At 38.1% G+C, this 18,097-nt stretch overlaps 3 protein-coding genes across 10 annotated transcripts; 1 reads left to right on the top strand and 2 right to left on the bottom strand.

Annotated features, from left to right (window-relative positions):
- Positions 1–780: 780 nt before the first annotated feature.
- Positions 781–3,657, bottom strand: cbr1 (carbonyl reductase 1). Its single transcript, XM_084402878.1, has 4 exons — positions 3,485–3,657; positions 3,058–3,356; positions 1,834–1,941; positions 781–1,739 (listed from the first exon to the last, which is right to left on the bottom strand). The coding sequence occupies exons 2-4, from the start codon at positions 3,341–3,343 to the stop codon at positions 1,303–1,305; spliced, it is 831 nt and encodes a 276-aa protein (XP_084259004.1). The 5' UTR covers positions 3,344–3,356; positions 3,485–3,657; the 3' UTR covers positions 781–1,302.
- Positions 3,658–3,717: 60 nt separating this feature from the next.
- Positions 3,718–9,782, top strand: setd4 (SET domain containing 4). The gene is made up of 10 exons (XM_084402869.1): positions 3,718–3,933; positions 4,020–4,115; positions 4,192–4,229; positions 4,780–4,868; positions 5,026–5,455; positions 5,980–6,154; positions 6,225–6,306; positions 8,296–8,376; positions 8,557–8,680; positions 8,777–9,782. Exons 1-10 carry the CDS (start codon positions 3,855–3,857, stop codon positions 8,906–8,908), a joined length of 1,326 nt encoding a protein of 441 aa, XP_084258995.1. The 5' UTR covers positions 3,718–3,854; the 3' UTR covers positions 8,909–9,782.
- cryzl1 (crystallin, zeta (quinone reductase)-like 1) lies at positions 9,718–17,647 on the bottom strand. 8 transcript variants are annotated; one of them, XM_084402870.1, is made up of 14 exons: positions 17,438–17,644; positions 17,136–17,217; positions 16,952–17,029; positions 16,699–16,771; positions 16,550–16,594; positions 15,151–15,219; positions 14,928–15,061; positions 13,691–13,802; positions 13,016–13,036; positions 12,756–12,854; positions 11,925–12,037; positions 11,706–11,811; positions 10,122–10,167; positions 9,718–9,932 (listed from the first exon to the last, which is right to left on the bottom strand). In XM_084402870.1, the coding sequence occupies exons 2-14, from the start codon at positions 17,199–17,201 to the stop codon at positions 9,833–9,835; spliced, it is 1,062 nt and encodes a 353-aa protein (XP_084258996.1). In that variant the 5' UTR covers positions 17,202–17,217; positions 17,438–17,644; the 3' UTR covers positions 9,718–9,832. The 8 variants fall into 8 exon arrangements, with proteins under 8 accessions (XP_084258996.1, XP_084258999.1, XP_084258997.1 ...); XM_084402873.1 differs by having other exon boundaries at positions 17,589–17,632; XM_084402871.1 differs by having other exon boundaries at positions 17,443–17,626.
- Positions 17,648–18,097: the final 450 nt, after the last annotated feature.

Here is an 18,097-nt window from a genome sequence, read left to right as displayed (position 1 = left end):
TGGTTGGAAATGAAAGTCAGGTTGACGTCAGAAACCGACGACAGACATTAGATTTTGGTTGGAAATGAAAGTCGGGTTGACGTCAGAACCTGACGTCAAACCTATTTTCATTTTTAACCACAATATAACGTCTGTCCAACGTTGGAGATTAACATCAATATGGCACTGGATTCTGACATCAACCCGATTTTCATTTTCAATGTTGGGTTTGGTCTTCTAAATGCGAATTGTGTCATTGTTTTGGAGCACACTAGCTTATAGATAACAGTAAGGCTATCATATTCATACTTAAAGCGCAGTATTTGAGGGAACAGCCATTTGGGTGTCCGAAATGTGGACGTTATTGAGTGCACTTATTCAATCTCACATTCAATCCCACTACTGGAACTGTGTTATTGATATGAGGGCAGGTAGGCAGGCATAGATTCAGAGGCATAAGGTATTGTAAGTATTACATACAACAATGCAAAACAATAATAAAACAATGCATTGACATTTACTTTTTCTTCTGATACTTAAGTACTTTTAAAAACGAGTACTTCTGTACTTTTACTTAAGTAAAAATATTTACTTTGTTGTGTACTTTGTCCACCTCTGGATATTCTCTTCCAAACCAGTACTTTTTTCCATGGATTTTAAGAGAAAGCAATACAACTGGGTGAGAAAGATCATGGAATTTGATGTATTTTTGTAATGCAAAATTTTCAGATTCATGAAATTATTATTTATATGTACAACATTCATCAATTTTAACATAAAAAGATGACAAGTCACAATCCATTGAGTAAAATGAATTTTTAATTTAGGATTAATTGATGTAGTCGACATTGTATTTGCATTTTGCATCATTAAATATTTAACATACACAAGCTGATATTCTAAACTATTGATCTTAAACTTAAGACCACATAAATCCTGCAATATGGATCTTTGAGCACAACATTTTGGTCTGTTCATTTTAACAAAACTGCAGGTTCCAGATGATGATGCATTTTCATGTGTTTGCAGCCAAGCATTGCATTTGAACAAAATTGTACTTTAAATGTTTTTGGGTATTATTTTTGTCTATTCAGTAGAGCTTTGATTAAATGTTAAAGCTTTTTGTGTTTTATTTACAATAATACGAAATTACATAATGCACATAGTAACTTTGTGTATTTTTTGAGTACCTGAAGTCTTAGTTCAGTCCAAAACTTTCTAGAACTAGACTGTCTGAAACTAGAGAGGTTAGTTTGAATGTGTCTGAACTTGACTCCATCTTTTCAACACAAACAAACACAACCTGTTCTCTCTTTCTTGCTCTCACCAGGGCTGCACTTTCTTCTCTGAAACAAACTGCCCATGAGGCTCTTTGGCCCCTGCAGGCAGCAATGCCAAGTACACTGGAGTGATGGCGCCCTCATCTGGAGATTTGGTCGCATTTGGTCCAGCCATGTCAGTCCTGACCCATCCTGGACAGCAGGCATTGCATAGGATCTCATCTCCAGGTCTCTCTTTCATCAGATTTCGGGCTAGGATTCTAGTCAGGGTGGTGAGGCCGGTTTTGGAAACCCCATACGCAGTGCTGGGCCAGCCTTTTTCCGAATGAACCCCTTCCTGAGCGTCATGAACGAATCGCTCCATCAGCCCAACCAGTTCTTCCTCTGTGATGTCATCGCTTCGGAAACGGGCCTGGAGTTCTGGACTGCATCGGCTTAAAGCTATCGAGCCCATTACGCTGGAGACATTCACTAGCCGACCTAGAAGCAAATAAAAGCATTTGAGGGAAGAGAGGAGAAGAGAAAAACCACCAGACAAGCAGGTTCTGCAAGGCATAACTGATATATGACTTACCTCCTGGCTTAATAATGGGCAAGAACTCATTGCACATATCTCTAGTAGCAAAGAAATTGGTCTTCAGTGTCACGTCTGCCTGGATCCCAAAGGGAGTCGTGTCCGCCACTGCCATGAAGAAATCAAACATTGTTTTCTTTACACATACCACAAAATTATGACAAAATGTTAACCCTCTGGGTCATTTTAGACTAAGACTTGAATTTTTTCTTCATCGGAATGGTATAAAACTTGGTAACTTTTGTGCGACAAAGATAATAGCAACTTTTCTCTCTACTTGACTTGACTTTGAATAAGTATATGTACTCTTTACTCCAATACATTTGTGATAAGTAATGCAATTACTCCTTACATTTTGCATGACGCCTAACTTTTTCAGCAGTTTATTTCTACTACAAAAAAAGCCATATCGCCATCTACAGGGCATTGAGTGTACTATATCTTGTGCGTTTTGCTCAGTACTCACCAAAACTCATCAAGAAGGCGACATTACACGAATGTGAGTGCATTAGCTGATCACTGTGAATCGCAGGTGTTTTATATATGAGATGAGGATGTGGCTGCAGCTGGTGATAAGGCTTTGACTATTTCATTTTACTGTTATATTGAATCAACCTTTTTCAAGGATATTGGTTTACTTGTGCCCTTTTTGAGCCCTTGAGCTTAAGTGAGACTTGAGTGTATACTTTTAAGAGGCTGTTGTGTCGACCTTGATTTATTGCTACATTGAAGTGTTCAGTTTGATTTTGATTTCAGAAAATAAACATGTGATTGCTCTCCTCACAGATCAACTGTTTCTTGTTTTTCACTGGCATGTCTCTTAATTGTTGAAGACTAGTGCATTAAAATCCGATACTTTAACCCCCGGTTTCACAGACAAGGCTTAAGCTAGTCCCAGACTAAATGCATGTTTGAGCTGTTTTAACTGAAAGCAACTTGCACTGAAATGTGTCAGTGCCATTGTTTTGACTCAAGATGCACACCAGTAATGTTTTTTTCTAAGACACGTTTATAAAAGCTACTTAAATGTTTTAATTAAACTAAAGTCTAATCCTGGCTTAATCTAAACCCTGTCTGTGAAACCAGGCCTAAGACTTTTACTCAAGTCGTATTGGAATTGGTTACTTGTAACTTGTAAAGGAGTAATTAATTTCCACTGTAAGGCATCTGTAGTTTTACTCAAGTAAGGTTTTCCAGATACTCTTAACAAATGTCTTTAATTACTTTTGAAGGCGATTCCAGCGTTGTTGACGAGCACGTCCAGGCCCCCGTACTTCTCTCTGAAGAAGTCCCGTGCGGTGCGGATGCTGTTTGGGTCATTGATGTCCAGCTGATGGAAAAGAGGAGTCAGCCCCTCCTTCTTCAGACTGTCCACCGCTGCGGTTCCTAGACCAGCATCCCGGGCTGTCAGGTACACGTCCCCGGCGTACTGTTTGCACATTGCCCGCACGATTGCGAACCCGATGCCTTTATTTGCACCAGTGACCAGAGCTACTTTGCTGTTGCTCATTGCTAAAATGTGTCTGCAATGGAAAATAAACTCAAAATAACTGCATATCCTGTGGCATAACAGAAACAACAGCCTAATTAATAAAATAACGAATTTGAATGCATTTAGAAAACGTGTACATGGTTACAACAAAACACGTACCTGTTCTAGTCCGTCCAGTTTTGTTTTTGCCTGTTTTTTTTAGTGTGTCGCTGCTTACTGCGCATGCGCGGAGGAACACGCTTTCATAAGCATCGCAGTTTGATAATTATTTCATGTGCATCAAGTTTTACTTGCCGACAGAGAGATGATTATGGGCGCTTTGAATTTTTTTTAAACGTCAATATTTAAAAAAATAATTTTTACATACTCCGATTGGTTCAAACTAAGACAATGACGTACCGAAGACCTAAGCACGTGATCCGGCTGTGTTTTTGACCATGTGGATGTGTGTTTTGTTTCTAACTGAGGTTTAGAATGACATTACACCCAATACAAACTTCATGTAGCGCTGTTATGTGGACATTTTAAGATGAATAAATCTGGGTGCCGTACTGGGAGAAGAGCGAGGGAAAAAAGACGGAAAAAACACGAGTCACATGTCTCCAAAGGTATTCTGTTTCTATGCTGATATATTTGTAACTTTGTAGTACAGTGTGTATAATGCTTGAATATGTTGTATGTATTTTGGTCCTAGTTACTCTGACTCACGAAGCACAGTTTGTTCTTTTGAGGAGATGGCTGAAAGAAAGAGGATTCACCTCACAGTCTCTCATCCCTGTCAACTTCCATGGCAAGTAACGTTAACCGTTATAGATAGTTTTCACACTTATGTAGTGATTATGCTAACTTATATATTTTTTCCTCAGACACTGGAAGAGGGCTTATGGCAACTCAGACTATCAAGGTAACGTTACTTTTATATATACTGCAGGTCAAAAGTAAAAAAATAAATAAATACTTGCTCAACAAGGATGCATTTATTTTAACAAAAAAAATATTGAAATTATTATATATTATTAAAATACCTATAGTTATATTATATAGTTTAAAATACCCATCTAATATGCTAATATGGTGCTCAATAACCATTTCTTATTTTTATCACTGTTGAAAACAGTTGTGCTGCTTCACATTTTTTTTAAACCATGAAATACTACCATTCAAAGGTTTTGGGTAAGCACAGTTAAAAAAAGAAAATAAACGAATATATTTATTTAGCAGGAATACGTTTAATTTATCAAAAGTGACATTAAAGACTTTTATGTTACAAAAGATTTCTGTTTGAAATAAATGAATATATTCATCAAAGAATCTGGAAAGAAAAATGTATTGCGGTTCCCAAAAAATTTTAAGCAGTAAAAAAACTGTTTTCAACATCGATAATAAAAAGAAATGTTATTGATTGGATTCAGATGTCTGAAACCACAATGAAAATATATTTGTCACCTTTTCAGGCCAAAGACATGGTGATTTCCTTACCTGAGAAATGCTTACTGACATCCAGCACAGTTCTGAAGAGTTACATGGGTGACTATATACAAAGGTATTTTTGGACTGATCGTTTTTTTTCACCCCAAAACCATATATATATATATATATATATATATATATATATATATATATATATATAATGAATGCTTTTTCAGGAGGACCATGCAAGATTTTCTGTGCACCCAAATATTTTCTCTTTCTAACTGTAGATGGCATCCTCCCATATCTCCTCTTCTGGCTCTTTGTTGTTTCCTCATTGCTGAGAGACATCGTGGAGATGCATCAGAGTGGAGTCCCTACATTAATATCCTCCCAAAGACCTACACGTGCCCTGTGTACTTGTCTGATGACATCATTGGCCTTTTGCCTAGGAGTCTCCAGAAAAAAGCTACAGAGCAGAAAGAACAGTTTCAGGAACTCTGCTGCTCTTCCCTGATGTTTTTCAGCTCCCTCCAGCCACTCTTCAACCAGCCCACAGAGGAGTTGTTTACCCAGGATGCAATGCGGTGGGCTTGGTGTAGCGTTAACACGCGTACGGTGTACATGGAGCATGATCGGAGCAACTATCTCTCCAGGGAGAAAGATGTCTATGCACTTGCTCCGTACCTTGACCTGCTGAACCACTGTCCTAATGTCCAAGTAAGAGCATCTAACAGAAATACACTACTGTTCAAAAGTTTGGGGTCAGTAAGATTTCATGTTCTTGAAATAAGTCTCTTATGCTCACCAAGGCTGCATTTAATTGATACTTTTAAAATTACTTGATACTTACAATTGATAATTGTAAAATGTAATTTATTCCTGATCAAAGCTGAATATTCAGCATCATCAGTCTTCAGTGTCACATGATCCTTCAGAAATCATTCTGATATGCTGATTAGATGCTCAAGAAACATTTCTTATTATTATCAACGTCGAAAACAGTTTTGCAATATTTTGGTGGAAACCGTGTTTATAAAAAACAGCATTTATTTGAAATAAAAAATCTTTTGTAACTTTATAAATGTCTTTACTGTCACTTCTGATTAATTTAATGCTGTATCATTTACTTTGTTTTAAATCTTACTGACCCCAATCTTTTGAATGGTAAAGCAATTTCTTACAAAACGGTAAAGTTGCATGGCTATAAGTAAGGAGAATTATTAACTTTCCCTGGTGTGCAGGTTGAAGCTGGCTTCAACAAAGACACTTGCTGCTACGAGGTTAAAAGTGTCCAAGGCTGTAAGAAGTTCCAGCAAGCATTCATCAATTACGGTCCTCATGATAATCACAGACTGCTTTTGGAATATGGCTTTGTTGCTCCTGGCAACCCCCACAGCGTAGTATATGTTGATTTAGGTAAGCAACATGCATACTGAAATATAAAATTTTCTGAACCTCTATCAATCACTATTTGTTGTTATTGTAGGAACTCTAAAGTTGTGTCTAAATGAAAGAGACAAACAGCTAACACAAAAACTACTCTACCTGAAGGACAATGATTTTTTAAGGTAAGTAACAGATATACACTCACCTAAAGGATTATTAGGAACACCATACTAATACTGTGTTTGACCCCCTTTTGCCTTCAGATCTGCCTTAATTCTACGTGGCATTGATTCAACAAGGTGCTGAAAGCATTCTTTAGAAATGTTGGCCCATATTGATAGGATAGCATCTTGCAGTTGATGGAGATTTGTGGGATGCACATCCAGGGCACGAAGCTCCCGTTCCACCACATCCCAAAGATGCTCTATTGGGTTGAGATCTGGTGACTGTGGGGGCCATTTTAGTACAGTGAACTCATTGTCACGTTCAAGAAACCAATTTGAAATGATTCGAGCTTTGTGACATGGTGCATTATCCTGCTGGAAGTAGCCATCAGAGGATGGGTACATGGTGGTCATAAAGGGATGGACATGGTCAGAAACAATGCTCAGGTAGGCCGTGGCATTTAAACGATGCCCAATTGGCACTAAGGGGCCTAAAGTGTGCCAAGAAAACATCCCCCACACCATTACACCACCACCACCAGCCTGCACAGTGGTAACAAGGCATGATGGATCCATGTTCTCATTCTGTTTACGCCAAATTCTGACTCTACCATCTGAATGTCTCAACAGAAATCGAGACTCATCAGACCAGGCAACATTTTTCCAGTCTTCAACTGGTTGTAGCCCATCCGCCTCAAGGTTGTGCGTGTTGTGGCTTCACAAATGCTTTGCTGCATACCTCGGTTGTAACGAGTGGTTATTTCAGTCAAAGTTGCTCTTCTATCAGCTTGAATCAGTCGGCCCATTCTCCTCTGACCTCTAACATCAACAAGGGATTTTCGCCCACAGGACTGCCGCATACTGGATGTTTTTCCCTTTTCACACCATTCTTTGTAAACCCTAGAAATGGTTGTGCGTGAAAATCCCAGTAACTGAGCAGATTGTGAAATACTCAGACCGGCCCGTCTGGCACCAACAACCATGCCACGCTCAAAATTGCTTAAATCACCTTTCTTTCCCATTCTGACATTCAGTTTAGAGTTCAGGAGATTTTCTTGACTTGATGAGAAATTGAACAGGTGTTCCTAATAATCCTTTAGGTGAGTGTATTATGTCAATAACAATCATATGTGACATTTTTGGGTATCATGGTTTCCACAAAACTATTTAGCACACCTTTTTTTAAAGGTCCGCTTCACATGTAACATTTGGCTTTCTAGCAAGTTAAAAACAAATCTTCATGCATTTTGCAGAAGAACATTATTTTGGTTGTGCTTCGGCTCTGCGTGACTGTGCGGATGAATATGGTTATCCTACTGCTCATAAAACATTTACTACTAGGCTTAAGCGATATAACTAGTTTATATGGAAAGGACCTCAGCTGACTAGCTGAAAACGTTACTGTTGCTATAAACTTTAATAGACACGGTACTCCCTTGAAAATAAATTCCAGCACAGCGCTACAACACCCATAATGAAATGACCCTTCACAAATATAATGCTTTAACTCTATTAGAGAGTTGCATATGGCAATTTATTTGTTCAATAAAATACCTTACTCGAGTATAAAAATGGCATCTCGTCGCTTTTACAACAACTCAATTCCCTCAGTTCTCGCCATCTCTGAAAAGCCAAGCTAATGTTGATGATTCTGTTGTTTTGATAACGGGTGATTCACCGGAGGTTCGATATTTATCGTGCTTCGTGTCAACCTTTCTTGCTTGTCGAGACAACTAACCTTTGCCATTTTTTGTTGAATAGCTTGCAAGGAATACAGCATAAAAAGGCCACATTATTGTTCTTACAGTTTGATGTATAACTGTGTAATGTTGCAGTTCTTGAAGAGTGTTGATTTCAAACTCTGACTTAAATTCATGACCTTGGGGACATTTAGCAGTTCTAATAAATTCTGTTGTGTCATTACGTGTTCATCATGACAGTGGCCAGTTTTTACAGTACAACTGTATAGGACAGCAAATTCAGTTCCCATATGTTCTCACTCTTCAGAAACTTGACATTTGGGATGGATGGCCCTTCCTGGCGACTGATGACTGCACTGAGACTGCTGTCCTTGTCACCTGAGCAATAGTGAGAAGTTATCATCCTAAACACTTTATTTGTATGAGTGGAAATTTGACTGTGTGAGTGTGTGATAATGCAAAATACATGCCACAGTCTTGTCACTGTTATTGCTTTTACTTGCCTGCATTTTATTTCATGACAATTATTTGAATACATTCAAAACTGACTTAATGCTGTTGACTGCAGTGGTAGTTGGAAGAGTGTCCTCTTGGGGGCAGCGGTGAGCCAGGATAGGGAAGAGTGGTGCATTCAGTCTGCCCTAAAGCTTTGCAATAACCTCACTGATGGCAATGTCAAAGCACTAGAGAGGGTGAGTCTAATTATAATCTATTCATTCTTAATGCTGCCTGTGTCTAATTAAAGATATGAAACCACTTACAGCCCAAGTCTTTGCATTTTTTAACAGCTATCGCAGCTCAAACAGGGTGCAAACCTGTCTCGCCTTGAACAAGTGTGTGTGGTGGAGAGCCTGAGACTAGAGGAGCAAAGGATTCTGGAACACACACAAGTGGTTCTTCAAAACCTCCTGAGACAATAGTCACTGTGGTAACATTAGGGCATTCCTCATGCTGTCACTGCCAAGATTTTAAACGCAAGCCAAGACTGAGTACAGAACCAACAGATCCGGTTAACCATTGAACTACAGACCTCCAATGCTACGGGAAATATGGAGTCCAAACCCCTTAAAAGAATAGGTCACCCAAAAACTAAACACTCAAATCTGGATGTATTCCTCTTTTTTTCCTTGGAACTCGAAAGGAAACATTTTTAAGAATGTTCATGCTGCTCTTTTCTACCGTCGTAGTTATCTTAATTGTGTCCGAAAAGAACAATGCTCACTTTCACGGCATGGAAATTATCTGCGTGAACATATTAGTAACATCTAGTGATTAGAACTTTTTAGGTGAACTTTTTCCTGCGTGACAATTTTGATAATAATGGTGGACAGGAAGACAAGGGGACATTTAGGACAATGAGATCTTAACAAATACCAATCTTCTATTGAAAGCAAATGATCTGCATGCTGAGTTTTTGATAGAAGACCACTGATAATCAAATGCATACCTCTGAACAATGATGCCGGATTCTAGGTCAGCGTTATCTGTCCTTTTCCACACAAAGCTGCCCATATTAATGGGGAAGAGAAATGGGATCAGATGGTGGCGTTAATAATCCATTGGGAATGCTTGAGAAGAGAAGAATCGCATCTAAAGTCTGTCATAACTAGGGCAAAGTTCCTAGCCAAAATATTTCACGACATACCAATTTCAAATGTTTATTATATATATTTTTTTATACATATGTTTTGCTTTGTGATGCATCTATTGTTTTAGAAAAAAAGGAGCTTGATTTCCATTTAAAGAATTTTAATGTGTTTACAATTAAAAGTGCAACTGAACATATGAGATTAATTACAACAACGACTACAATTTACATATGGAAAACATATTTTCAGTCCTCTTCAAAGCTTAACAACTATTCTCTTCCTTGTTTGCTTTCTCTGCACCATCTCCATGGAGACTGTGGCTTCATATAAAGGCACAGGTTGCTCCAACTGCGGCCTGCGCAGAGACAACAGTCAAATTCAGCACCATTCACAATGACAAAGATGATTTCACACTTTTCCTCTATACATTACAGACACAGTACACATACATTCAGTTTTAAGTTCATAATTTCTCCTTCTGTACAGACTCTCATTCACGCAACCTTTTGCTCCTTTCACACACTTGTTTATTCCTCATTCTCACCTGAAAGTGCCTGTGCTTAGTTTATCCATCACATCTTTCAAGATATCTGAGAGAGAGCAGACTAAAGGCGAATAACCCAGTTAAAGACCGGAAACCATGTGCCTTGTATGTTGTTGAAAAGACCGTTCCAGTAGCCTGAGGACACTGGGAGAAAACCCTCAGGTCTCAAATATATCAAATTGGCATGGACAAGCCATATGCACACTGAGGAACCCAATGACCTCATTGCTACATATAGGGATTTAAAAAAAAATTCTGATACAATCTAGTCAGATCTCTTTTCTTCATTCCACTTGAGAGTAAAACATTAGTGGTTTGTCTAAAGAATAAAGATCTGCCTATCAGAGCCAGAGTCTATATTAAGGCTTCATGGCAAATCATTTACAAAAGAAAATGCATACAAGTCACTTTGGATAAAAGCATTTGTTAAATACATAAACTACACTATAGATTGAGCTGGATCTCTTAAACATAGGCTGCATGACATGGTTCAAGTGACCCAATACCAATTTTTCCCTCCCATGTGGCACATGGGATATGACCCACGAACGTGTAAGGAAAAAAGCACATGGATTCTGATATTCTCAGATCGATTTTAGGCCTCAGTCATATAAATCTGATATTAATCGGAAATGGGGATTTTGTTCTACCATGTAAGCGGACAGATTATGGGATTATATTTGTGCCTTTAAAATTTAACGGAACTTTTCAAGAAACTAATGATGGACATTGTCTTTGAAACCGGAAAAAAAATGTATCGCAGGCAAAATTTTGGACTGTGTTTTTAATACACTGCATGTTGCATGTTTTGCTAACTGTTTTCTCCTCTTTCTTTCACTGATCTGTACTTACAAATGCGCTTCCAGAGTTTTCATTTAAGCTTCTGAAGTTTTCGTTTACGCTCCCTGAGTTTTCGTTTGCCATTCTGACACATTTGTTTGCTCATTTGAACACGGTGTGTTCTCATTGGCTACTGAGTGTTTGATTGACAGATTCTTGACCTGGAAGTGAAGACGTCAGTGTTGAAAACAGTTAGTAAAAGTAAAAAATTTTGCCTGCGATTTATTTTTTTCCCGGTTTCAAAGACATTTTATTCAGTTTCAATTTATATTTTCATTCATTTCTTAAAAAGCTACGTTGAATATTAAAGGCACAAAAATAATCCCATAACAGATCGGATATTCCCATCAATGCGAATCGTACGTCATTGAAAGCAAAAGCTTGTATTATCTTTTCATGCGTCCATTGCAAATCGCACCATTTTTACTTCCTTTTCAGCCTAAGCTCTTCCGGGTCAGTACGTCTACCTTGGGTTGTTTCACCAAGTGTACGAATAGTGTAAATGCAGACATCGGATATGGGTATCTTTTAAAAGATGATGTAAGCTAATCTTCAAAAAAAAAAATCGGATATAGTCAACGAATCGGAATTGGGCATCAAGAGTGCAGTGTAAATGCGTCCATAGAGTATTTGACTTTTCAATGCTGATAAATAAAGCAGAGGCCTGAATGCTTTGTGATATAACTGGGCCAATCAAGAGGCAGTGTTCAGTTACATATTAATTAAGTTTGTGGTAAAAGATACGAAGATATCGGCCCTGCTTGGCACGGGATGTTGTCCACACCTCGTCATTAAGGAACGAGAGAGACGCTGCCTTCAGGAAGAGAATGTGGCTGTCAGGAGGATCCAGCTTTGAAAAGAGGATAATAATGATTTTGTTAGGTGTATCTAAACCTGCTGCGAGTCAATCAAGACAAAATGCAGAATGTTAAAGTGTATTGAAGAGAACAGGGAGCTACTAACCTGTAATTGTTGTTCTGTGGTGACCCAATGACCTCCAACTGAAAGAAGGGTAAGGAGGTCATGTTTATGTGGGCGATGACTCTGAGTTTCTGCCTCCTCCTCATAGAGTCTCACTGTTCAAGAAAGGCACAAAATCATACACTGCTAATTGAAATTGAACTATGTGAAAATTAACATGACATTGAAAATGTAAATGTACACTACCATTCCAAGGTTTGAGGGTCACGTAAGATTATTTTTAAAGAAAATGAATGCTTTTATTCAGCAAGGACACATTAAATTGAGCAAAAGTGATACTAAAGTATTTTACATTGTTACAAAAGATTTCTATTTCAAATAAATGCTGTTCTTCTGAACTTTCCATCAATCAAAGTATTCTCTAAAGTGCATCACAGTTTCCACAAAATATCAACTGTTTTCAACCTAATAATAAATAATATTAACAATAAATGTTTCTTGAGCACCAAAACAGCATATTAAAATAATTTCTGAAGGATCGTGTGACACTAAAGACTGGAGCAAAAAATTAAGCTTTGCCGTCAAGAGGAATAAATTACATTTCAAAATATATAAACAGAAACCGGTTATTTTACAATGCAAAAATATTTCACAATATTTCTGTTTTTACTGTATTTTTTTACCAAAAAAATGCTGCGTTGTTGAGCATAGACTAGATTTTTTTTACCAAAAAAATGGGAGTGTAAAATAAATTAGCATTTGCAACACAAATGCTTGTAGGACTCAAAATCAGTATTTATATAATTAATTAAAACCAGATATGATAAGACTATGTTGAAATGGTTAGAAATGTCATATAAAGTAGCCGTAAACCTCCTGAATCAATGATGATGTCCACTCCAAGACCTCCAGTTTCTTCAAGGCACGAGTCCACCAAGTTCTCCTTTGAGTCCCACACTCTGATCACACGAGCTGAGGGAAGAAATATACATTTCAGTACTGATGCTAAAAAAAAAAATTCATCTAATTAATATCAACGAAGCATTTAAAATACTTGTACATGGTGTCAATCAAAGAATATGTTAGTGCGAATAGACAGTATATAGAAGAGATTTCTGCCATACGCAACTTACCCAAAAGTGATTCCTGCACACCTTGAGCAAGTGCAAACAGCAGGAAGAAACAATATGAAGAAAATCACATGGTGAAGAAAGACAAAGAAATGCTCAAGGTTGAAGTGAGAAGATAAAGAGAGGCACTTTCAGAAAAGGTTTGACAATCAATGTGAGTGAGTTTAAAGAAAGAAAAATCTAGGACAAATGAAATCTGTTGATTTTCAGAGGAACAAAGAAGACAGGAAGAGGTTTGAATCTTTGAACTGCCAGCATTACAGCACATCTCTGAAATATGAGAACATGCCCTCTGCAACAATCAAAACTTAGAGATTTCTACATTTGATTAGACTTGGGTAGATTTGAGACTTCTCGCTTTTACAGAAAATGTGATGATGGTTTCATATGCTCATGAAATGAGAACACATATAACACTGTAAGTACAAGAGAACAGATAACTTTACAAGAGATCGCAACTAGAGATTAAAAAAAGATTCGCCCCATTTCACTCCCCAGCCTGACATTTCAGTTTGTCTGGTGTTTATTTCAGAACAACTCATGCCAAGTTTTTCAAGAATCAAAACTTCCAGTGAAGCGGTAAGTCAAACCAAGCTTGGACTCCCTCCTAAACTGACACTTCATTGAGAAAATATCTTGGCTGTTATTCCTCTCCACAACGCACACTTCAGTACCCACCCACACTCGGTCGGAGCTCTTCCAAAAACTTCTGGTCGTCCGGAGACAAAGCTGTAGCCAAGACTTTCACACCGTGATAGTGGGCGAGCTGAATGGCCAGAACTCCAAAGGGCTGCATGCACACAAAACAGGAAGTACGATAATGATTTTAGACATTGAATGCAGGGCGCCAAACAATGGTTATAGATCTGTTGTGCTGATTCTGATATGAGAAGACCACTAAATGATAACAACATAAATTTTTTAATCAATATATGACAAAATTGACACGTTTCAACATTGATGCAGTATCGGTCAAAAGTTTGGGGTCGGTAAGATTTATACACCGTATATATTTTTTAAAAACTTTTGTTCAGTAAGGACACATTAAATTATTCAAAAGTGACAGTAAGGACATTTAGGCCCAGTTCACAGACAGAGCTTAGATTAGGCCAGGATTAAGTCTTAGTTTAAATAGGACATTTATAAACTTAGGAAAAAAACATTACTGGTGTGCATCTTGAGACAAAACAATGGCACTGACATATTTTAAGATATATTAGTGCAAGTTACTTTCAGTTAAACCAGCTCAAACATGCATTTTAGTCTGGGACTAGCTTAAACCTTGTCTGTGAAACCGTGGGTTATAGTGTTACAAAAGATGTCTATTTTAAATAAATGCTGTTCTTTGGGGCAACACAACTGTTTTCAACATTGATAATAGTAAGAAATGTTTCTTAAGCAGCAAATCAGCATATTATAGGCACACCTGTGCAATAATCGTGCTGTCTAATCAGCATCTTGATATGCCACACCTGTGAGGTGGATGGATTATCTCGGCAAAGGAGAAGTGCTCACTAACACAGATTTGTGAACAATATTTGAGAGAAATAGGCCTTTTGTGTACATAGAAAAAGTCTTAGATCTTTGAGTTCAGCTCATGAAAAATGGGGGCAAAAACAAAAGTGTTGCGTTTATAATTTTGTTCAGTGTAGAATGATTTCTGTGACACTAAAGACTAAAGTAATGATGCTGAAAATTCAGCTTTGACATCACAGGAATAAATTATTATTTAAAAAAACGTTACAATAGAAAAAAAGTTATTTTAAATGGTAATAATGTCACAATATAACTGTTTTTATTGTATTTTTTTAATCAAATAAATGCAGCCTTGGTGAGCATAAGAAACTTCCGAACTCAAACTTATACTAAAACTAATAGGAATCATCAGCAAGGTGACCTCTGCACAGATACCTACACCAGCCCCATCCAGCACTAGCACAGTCTGACCCGCAGCCATCCGAGCCAGAGTATGGAGAGCAGTGTAGGCCCTGAGACCGTCTTTAATGACCGCTGCTGCTTCAAACCAGCTCACTTTCTCAGGCTTCTGAACTGTTAGCATATGGAAATAAAAAGTACATTGTTAGAAAAGCAGTGTATCTTTAAGGAACTAGGTAGGAGTGTAATGCGAACAACAATACCTAAATCATATTCATCAATAAGCACTACGGAACAAAGGCCAGACAGCTCAGCATCCAGAGGGAGAATTCCTGAGAAGACATGCAAATGTTCATTTGATTATATATATATACACGATTATATATATATACACTCACCTAAAGGATTATTAGGAACACCTGTTCAATTTCTCATTAATGCAATTATCTAATCAACCAATCACATGGCAGTTGCTTCAATGCATTTAGGGGTGTGGTCCTGGTCAAGACAATCTCCTGAACTCCAAACTGAATGTCAGAATGGGAAAGAAAGGTGATTTAAGCAATTTTGAGCGTGGCATGGTTGTTGGTGCCAGACGGGCCGGTCTGAGTATTTCACAGTCTGCTCAGTTACTGGGATTTTCACGCACAACCATTTCTAGGGTTTACAAAGAATGGTGTGAAAAGGGAAAAACATCCAGTATGCGGCAGTCCTGTGGGCGAAAATGCCTTGTTGATGCTAGAGGTCAGAGGAGAATGGGCTGACTGATTCAAGCTGATAGAAGAGCAACTTTGACTGAAATAACCACTCGTTACAACCGAGGTATGCAGCCAAGCATTTGTGAAGCCACAACACACACAACCTTGAGACGGATGGGCTACAACAGCAGAAGACCCCACCGGGTACCACTCATCTCCACTACAAATAGGAAAAAGAGGCTACAATTTGCACGAGCTCACCAAAATTGGACAGTTGAAGACTGGAAAAATGTTGCCTGGTCTGATGAGTCTCGATTTCTGTTGAGACATTCAGATGGTAGAGTCAGAATTTGGCGTAAACAGAATGAGAACATGGATCCATCATGCCTTGTTACCACTGTGCAGGCTGGTGGTGGTGGTGTAATGGTGTGGGGGATGTTTTCTTGGCACACTTTAGGCCCCTTAGTGCCAATTGGGCATCGTTTAAATGCCACGGCCTACCTGAGCATTGTTTCTGACCATGTCCATCCCTTTATGACCACCATGTACCCATCCTCTGATGGCTACTTCCAGCAGGACAATGCACCATGTCACAAAGCTCGAATCATTTCAAATTGGTTTCTTGAACATGACAATGAGTTCACTGTACTAAAATGGCCCCCACAGTCACCAGATCTCAACCCAATAGAGCATCTTTGGGATGTGGTGGAACAGGAGCTTCGTGCCCTGGATGTGCATCCCACAAATCTCCATCAACTGCAAGATGCTATCCTATCAATAATATATGGGCCAACATTTCTAAAGAATGCTCTCAGCACCTTGTTGAATCAATGCCACGTAGAATTAAGGCAGTTCTGAAGGTGAAAGGGGGTCAAACACAGTATTAGTATGGTGTTCCTAATAATCCTTTAGGTGAGTGTAGAGCAGACTCTAATAAAAAAAGAGAATCTAATAAAGTTCTTACCAACAACCTCATCATCTGGCTGGAAAAACGTCACTTTGGGTCCAACTGGAAAAGGATATGCATCGCATTCGATTTATCAGTCAAGCTTATTTGGTTAGTAATCAGCAGTAAAAGGTAATGGCGTCAAATACACAAGAAGTCATGCAAACCTTGTAGAACAACCCCAGTGATCTCCCTTCCAACTGGGACAAGCTCGCTCTCAAGCCTGAGGTCCTCGTACAGCTGGAAAACAGATTAAGAGATGGATGCAAATATTCATAAAAATGAAATGTCTGTGAAATGTCCATCATGTTTTGTAAACATTTTGAAGTTTGGGCCTCCATACGCTGTTCTGCAGGTCAATCACATTAAATCACTAGACGTCGTTCAAGATCTAGTAGACATGGTGAAAAATCATATTACCTTAAAATCAACCGGACTAAGTGCACAGATTTTTACTTGAACTTTGACCTGATGGCTGCCAATGTTAGTGGGTGCATTCTATGGGGAAAAAAAAGCAAAGGACGTCAGACAATTCCAAATGCCTTAACAGATTTGTTTAGGAAACTTTGAATATGTAAATCCATGCATTTTCAGGCACTCTCACCATTTCCTGTAAGACAAACTTCACATCACCCTGGTCTCCACCTGGTTTGCAGTAAAGTCCCTTCATGGCAATTCTAGCTGTTCTGGAATAATAATAACACAATCAATAACAATAATATAATAAGAATAACACAAGCAATAACAACAAGCTGATTGAAATGCTGTATTAAACATATTATTGTAATAGTATGTAATACAGAACGATCTCGACAGAAATCCATCACATTTATTGTATGTGTGCAATCTCTTTTGCACTTGACCTGTGCAAGTTAAATATGATAAAATCCAATTTATGCAGAATACCTTACTCTTGCTTACTAGCTGCTTCTTCTCCTTTGCATAACCCGTTATGTCTCGCGTGTCGTTTTAAAGCATCAAAATTGGTGATATAATGTCTGCTTATGTTACGCTATATAATATTTTTGCAGGTAAGAGTATTATAGAAGCTACTAACATGCAGTTGACTGCGGTAGTGTTTTGCTCATTTCCGTCACGTGACTCGTCACACGTGACGTAGTGGAGTAGAAGTATAAACACAGAGAAAGGAAACGCTCACGGTTCCGATGTATGAGGGATTATGTTAGATAACCGCATATTTCTGAACTAAATAAATGTCCTCAGAAATTCTACAGCATAGAGACCGACGTAACGTTACTCTAAATAAAATCAATGCAGCAGTTTATTTTTAAATCAATAATGTAATAAATAACGTCCACGAATCGTCATTTATAAATGAATCTGTTGAATCGATTCGCAAATCGATCTGAACGATTCGTTCACGAGGCGGTTCCTGAGTTGAGTTTCGGACCGATTCGTGACAAAACGACAACTAACTGATAGAAAGAGCAGTACCGTATTTTAGAAAAATGACAAATAAAAAAATGTGTGTCAATGGAAACGTCTGACTTTCCCATTTCCATCCCACTAATTACATATCTCGTATATTTAAATGTATCAATGTAA

This window comes from Rutilus rutilus, assembly GCF_951802725.1.
Source record: "Rutilus rutilus genome assembly, chromosome: 2".
NCBI lineage: Eukaryota > Metazoa > Chordata > Actinopteri > Cypriniformes > Leuciscidae > Rutilus > Rutilus rutilus.
This window is presented reverse-complemented; position numbering and strand designations above follow the sequence as displayed.

Excerpts from the sequence above, each read along its gene's own strand:
- cryzl1 (XM_084402870.1), bottom strand. The coding sequence starts at position 17,201 with ATGAAGGGACTTTACTGCAAACCAGGTGGAGACCAGGGTGATGTGAAG. Across the intron at positions 13,803-14,927 it reads TAGTGCTGGATGGGGCTGGT|CCCTTTGGAGTTCTGGCCAT; the intron begins GTAGGTATCTGT and ends GTGTGCATGCAG. Across the intron at positions 12,855-13,015 it reads TGTGCAGGAATCACTTTTGG|CTCGTGTGATCAGAGTGTGG; the intron begins GTAAGTTGCGTA and ends TTCTTCCCTCAG.
- cbr1 (XM_084402878.1), bottom strand. The coding sequence starts at position 3,343 with ATGAGCAACAGCAAAGTAGCTCTGGTCACTGGTGCAAATAAAGGCATC. Across the intron at positions 1,942-3,057 it reads CGCTGGAATCGCCTTCAAAA|TGGCGGACACGACTCCCTTT; the intron begins GTAATTAAAGAC and ends TCTTCATGGCAG. Across the intron at positions 1,740-1,833 it reads GCCCATTATTAAGCCAGGAG|GTCGGCTAGTGAATGTCTCC; the intron begins GTAAGTCATATA and ends ATTTGCTTCTAG.
- setd4 (XM_084402869.1), top strand. The coding sequence starts at position 3,855 with ATGAATAAATCTGGGTGCCGTACTGGGAGAAGAGCGAGGGAAAAAAGA. Across the intron at positions 5,456-5,979 it reads ACCACTGTCCTAATGTCCAA|GTTGAAGCTGGCTTCAACAA; the intron begins GTAAGAGCATCT and ends CCTGGTGTGCAG. Across the intron at positions 8,377-8,556 it reads TCCTTGTCACCTGAGCAATA|TGGTAGTTGGAAGAGTGTCC; the intron begins GTGAGAAGTTAT and ends TGTTGACTGCAG.